Genomic DNA, 6,173 nt, shown 5'->3' on the forward strand with positions numbered 1-6,173 from the left:
GAGATAGAGGGGGGGGGCTCAAAGAGCCCCCCCCCCCCCCCGATCTATTAAGGTGGGAATTGGGGCCCGATCTGTAAGGGTTAAACAAATCAGATGAATAGGATAATTTTAACATTCAAAAATTTGTTTTGATTTTCTTTTTAGGAACAGGTTTAGACATCCAGTTGAATTTTAAAGTTATAATATGAAAATTTCAATGAGTTTTACACGTAGCTGGCGCGCTCTAATATTGGCTTTGTTGATATATTACCAGAACAAAAGTTTTACATAATTCTATATATTATTTTATATTTGTAGACACCTAAGCGATTAGTGGGGCAAATTTTTTTAAAGAATCCATCTCTGGGTATAATGTCAACTAAGTGTCGCGTCATTGTCTAATTATTTCATCTTATATGTCTCTCTCTCTCTCTCTCTCTCTCTCTCTCTCTCTCTCTCTCTCTCTCTCTCTCTCTCTCTCTCTCTCTCTCTCTCTCTCTCTCTCTCTCTCTCTCTCTCAACTAAGTGTCGCGTCATTGTCTAATTATTTCATCTTATATGTCTCATTTTGTTTATCTCACTCAGACAGACAGGCTGACAGACAGACAGACAGACAGACTGACTGACAAAGACAAATAGAAAAATGAATTAGGGATCTAAAGAGATAGGACAATGTCCAATCATTTTATACACATCCTCAATAAAGATACAAAAAAATAACCTCTTCTGTTGATTACAATTAGTGGTTGAAATGTTTAGAAACTGAAGTTAATAAACCAACCAATCAAATTTCAATCAAAGTTTGCAATTCAACAAATAAGAAAGCTTTTCTATAATTAGGGTCGGTCCGTCCGTACGTCCGAACGTCCGTACGTCCGTAACGGATAGCTTTTTTCGTTAATTTAGGCAAGTTAGAATTTTTTTAAAGCGAAGCTTTTCTATAATTAGGGTCGGTCCGTCCGTCCGTCCGAACGTCCGTAACGGATAGCTTTCTTCGTTAATTTAGGCATGTTAGAATTGTTCTATCGATTTCAAACTTTGCATGGTGATTCCTGTAGTAGTTAGGTACGATTTAGAAAGCGTAGCAACTCTATAATCATTACCAAAATGTCCGTACGTCCATTTTAAAAATGTTGATGTTTTTAATTTTTTTACAAGTAATTTTTATGTGATCTAATTATCCGATTGATCTGATTTTTTGTATACTGATTCCTGGGACAACAAAGTACAATATTATCAATATTACAAGCGAAGCAACTCTATAATTAAGTCTTAAAAATGTCCATAAACATTATTTTGTATCAAGAAGTTTTTCAACAAATTTATTTACAATTTTGCATCGACTCTTATACATTTATATTCTGTTATTACACTATACAAGTGTTAATGTCCGTTTGTCCTACCGTTTCAGAGCTTCGCTTTTATGGATGTTGTCATACTTTTATTAAAAAAACTACTATATAATATTTCCAATTCTGTCTGCAGTGACGTCCAAGCTTTTGTATTTAGAGATTTGTAAATGAGGGGTTTTTAAGTTTGAGGAGGCAAACACCCCTTTACAACACCCTCCCTACCTTTAATTTATATTTTAGCCAGCTGCGAGTATAATTTTATAACATGAAAATCTGGTGCAATCTCCAAGTAATATTATATCCATTTCAAGGAACTAATTTTAATTTCCTAAAGAAATGTATTTTGACTTTAGTAAGACTTTTGATCAATCAAATATGTCTCACAATAAAGATATATTAAACTTCTTTATGTTTTATTTCTAAATTTAAGATTTTTTCTTTTTTTATTTCCTCTATTTGTCTGACTATCTGTCTGTCTATCTGTCTGTCCATTTGTATTTCTCTCTCGTTTTTCACTATATCTATTTTTATCTATATACCCTCTCTCTCTCTCTCTCTCTCTCTCTCTCTCTCTCTCTCTCTCTCAATCTATCTTTCACTCTCCTCATCTCTCTCTCTCTCTCTCTCTCTCTCTCTCTCTCTCTCTCTCTCTCTCTCTCTCTCTCTCTCTCTCTCTCTCTCTCTCTCTCTCTCTCTCTCTCTCTCTCTCTCTCTCTCTCTCTCTCTCAATCTATCTTTCACTCTCCTCATCTCTCTCTCTCTTTCTCTCTCTCTCTCTTGAAATAAGATAAATTATAAATTACTCTTAATATGTGCTACATCTCCCAATTATTTATCTATTTATCAAAATTCTTCTTCATTATCAAATTATCTTCTTTATTATTAGAACTAATGGATTACTATATACATATTACAATTTATCTATTTATAAATCTATCTGCATGTAAATTTAAAGTGTTCACGAAGCTGGGAAAAAGTTGATATATGTCACTGATTAATGTTTTTTAAGAGTACTTTTTTGAGAATTAAGTCTTAAATACTTCCCATTTAAAAATAAATCAAATTTAAAAAAAACGAATTTATTCCCTTGAAAACATCGTTGTATTTTGAGTTTTATTATACATATCTTAAAATCGACAAATAACAATCTTTTTGTTGAAGTTTACTTGCAAATTTAGAGTAGAATAAATTCTTTTGTTACATACATATTAAACTAACCAAAAAAGTTTGTAATTTCTTTTTACGGGGAGATTAAATGATTTTTACCGAAAATCGAAAAGATATTACCAAATATGGGTATAAGGTCAGCTGATTTATAGTTGTCGATTGTGTAACATAGCACCCTCATCCTATCTCAATATTTACTACTTGCTAAAAAAGCTTCAACATACTGCAGAGCTAAAATATGATTAGGCCCCCACATAATTGGGGGATTTTACTATAGATTGAGAAAGTTTTTAGATATTATGGTTTTTTTATTTTGGGGTAAAATTCTTGCTTAGATTATATTTGATTAATTAACTAAAATCTATAAAAGATATTTAAAAGAATCAATCTTTGAAACATGAATTAATTTGCTATAAGCGTTTTCTGAGTACAGCCAGGTTAAATCAAATACACACACACACAAACATACATAGGACTCCACAGAACTTGATTGTTTAATACTTCAAAACATGGAATAAGATAAAGAGACAACACAAATTATATTCTTTTAATATTAATCTGTTATTCATGGATGTACATTAATTAAAGCAAGGCTTTTATCTTAATCCTAAACACAATGTAAAGATGGTTCCTGAGGTAATAAATCAAGTCAGTTACCAATAAACCTATACAAAAATTGAAATAAAATAACATGTTTTTTTAGTTATGGGAATAAAATTATTTACTTTTTATAGCTATTGAAATTTTCCCGTACTGGTCCAAACTTACAACTTAAAATACACTGAAGGGACTGCGACTTTTACAATATTTAGTAATGTTTGGTTTCTATACTTCAACTTAACAAAATCCGTTGGTACCATTTGTACCACAAAAGATAAGGAGGGGGACGGAGAATGGAAAAGGGAAACATTAATGCCCAAGGTAAGTGAATGAGTGTGTGTGTGTGTGTATAATGACAGATATATAATTAAATTTGACACATTACGAGATTATTTTACGATGATAAAATGCTTTTTTTTATGTAAATACTATAGAAAGACTGCTATATTTTATGCTGAATATGAGCAGCAAATGATATTTGTTTATTCTATTTAAACATTTTAATTCTTAAATATCATGCTTTCTACAGATTTAATCAATTTTTCTTTTGTCACTATACCTGCATAAACAAAGCGGTATTTGGTTAATGATTTTTTAAAATAAACCAAACTTTTTCATTACATTTTAGAGAAAGTTCAAAGATAAATATTAAAAGAGATATACTACAAAAATATTTTCTAAGTATCAATTTTTTTGTTTTTATCTGCAAGCGAAGAAATAACTTTTTTTCTCTTAGTTTAATTGATGCTCAGATTTTAACATTATTTTCATGTGGAAACACTCTCCGCATTTTAAACTGATTTTTTTTTAACTTAACTGAACTTTTAAGGCATAATTCTTTGAAAATTACTTAAAATATAAAAAAAGGTAAACGAAAATGCATTTTGAAAAATTAAATTCTCGATCACTTTAACTATTTATCCATCCTATTATATTTAATCAGCGAGTTTTGTCAGAAGCTTAAGATCTCAATTAGAACAACTGAACAGATTGAGTTATATTTTTTAAGTAATCTTCAAATAGCTCCTGTAATTATTTTAGACCATTCTATTTACAGATTTAAGTCTTGAGATGGTTTCCAGCTATTTTTCTAGCCCCTTTCGGCCTTTTCAAATAAGGAGCTCCTAGAGGCTAAGGGCGATACTGCTTGTACAATGATAATGTGTAAGGGTTGTTTCTGACATGATGTCGCTGGCCACTGAACCAAATGTACACTGGGACGGTTTTAGCCTGTTTTTTTTTTATAAAACTATCAAATTATCCAACGATAAATAAAAAAAAAATGTATATCTGTCTATCTGAGCTAAGCCATCTATCCATCCATTTTCTATCTATCTATTTTACCTGACAAATACATAAGGCATTTTCCTTTTTTTCTTTTTTCTTTGTTTTCTTTTAGTATCAGAACATTTTCATTCTAATAATATAAAAAAAAACTTAACCGATTGAGTTCTCCAATTTAGAGAAGATTTACAGATTATGTACAGGGATAGTTTAAGGCTATATTATCTTTAGATTTTATTCTTGGATGGTTTTAGTCTACTTTTCCCCGTTGATTTATCCTATAATAAGCTTCACTGTAAAGGAGAACCATGTTGGTCAAGTGGTTAGCGAGATCTTAATCTACAGACAGACATTCGGATATACTGTTATTTTTTAGTAAATTCCCATCCCCAACGAAAATAGTTTAAAACCACCACAGGACCAGTAGGTATGTTCACCTGTTTTACCAAGATCTTAATCTTCAGCCAGGCAGTCAGACAGACTAACATCGTTATACTTTATGTTATAGTATGATAAATTATCTGGATATAATAGTTTTGTCCTAGAGGGAAATTATGCAAAATTCATTGAAAAAAACAAGCATAATAATTTTCATAAAAGCAAAGATCTGAAACGGTATGACAGACGAACAATAACTCTTGTAGAGTGTCATAACCTTATTTACTAAATAAGAATATATAAGTTTTAACAAAATTATACGTAAATTTGTTTCAAAATTTCTTAAATATAGAATTCTGTTTAAGGACATACTGAAATTTTTAGCAATGATTATTGAGATGCTTTGCTTATGATATTGTACCTAATTGTCATTGGAATCAGTAATCCAAAAATCAGACCAATCGAATGATTTTATCACATAAAAAATTGTTGTTAAAAAAGTAAAAAAAAAACATGTTTAAAATGGACGTGCGGATATTATAGTAACGATTATAGAGTTGATACGCTTTCTAAATCGTACCTAACTACTACAGGAATCATCATGCAAAGTTTGAAGTCGATAGGACAATTCTAACATGCCTAAATTAACGAAAAAAGCTATCCGTTACGGACGTCCGGACGGACCTTCCCTAATTATAGAAAAGTTTCGCTTTTAAAAATGAATAGACAGTTTTATAAAATTTTTATTTGCTTTACACCTATCATGTAAGCGATTGTAGAGAAGCTGATGTAAAAAAATAGCATAAAACATAAATCTATAAATAAAAAAGTCTAAAACACAACTGGACATAGACTAAGCTTCCCTAAAATTAATAACTAATTCTTTCAGAAGCAACAGACAACCTTACAACTTTATATAATAGGATTAAAAACAAGAATGACAACATTTATTTCATTTAATTAAGTATGCAATAAAGTTCTTATTTATAGACAATTCAACCAATTCTTTAAATTATGACAAAAAACCTTACTACTTTATATTATAGGATGGTTTAATAAATCATTTAAAAGCTATCTTATGGACATATTTAATAGAACATACTTCATTTATTCTTAGTTCTAAAAATTCGGACAAACTGATCCTATTTATAGAGTAGCTGCGATACAAAAAAAATATATTAAAATATAACAGGTTGCGTGATTTTTCTTTATAAAAATATCATATAAATACTTAAACTTTCAAAACAAACTCTTATGTTTCACCTATAAATATTATAAAACACTGCTATTTTGACTTATAGAACATTAGCAGCTGCGCTCCTAGTACCAAGGGGCTATATAATCAATTGGGGATAGCATAAAACCATCCTAGAACCTCAACACAAAAAATGAAGAACTCAATTAGTTTAGTGG

The 6,173-nt window shown here is 30.2% G+C and overlaps 1 protein-coding gene across 1 annotated transcript in view; it reads right to left on the reverse strand.

The window, feature by feature from the left end:
* Positions 1–4,517, reverse strand: part of LOC145331853 (uncharacterized) — a 30,263-nt gene extending 25,746 nt beyond the window's left edge. Inside the window, exon 1 of the mRNA XM_080176701.1 lies at positions 4,443–4,517. Within this exon, the coding sequence (XP_080032827.1) occupies positions 4,443–4,462 (20 nt within the window). The 5' untranslated portion in view covers positions 4,463–4,517. The remainder of the gene's footprint in view (positions 1–4,442) is intronic.
* Between the last annotated feature and the right edge of the window lie 1,656 nt (positions 4,518–6,173).

Source organism: Acartia tonsa, chromosome 11 (genome assembly GCF_053477335.1).
Source record: "Acartia tonsa isolate MP-2025a chromosome 11, ASM5347733v1, whole genome shotgun sequence".
NCBI lineage: Eukaryota > Metazoa > Arthropoda > Copepoda > Calanoida > Acartiidae > Acartia > Acartia tonsa.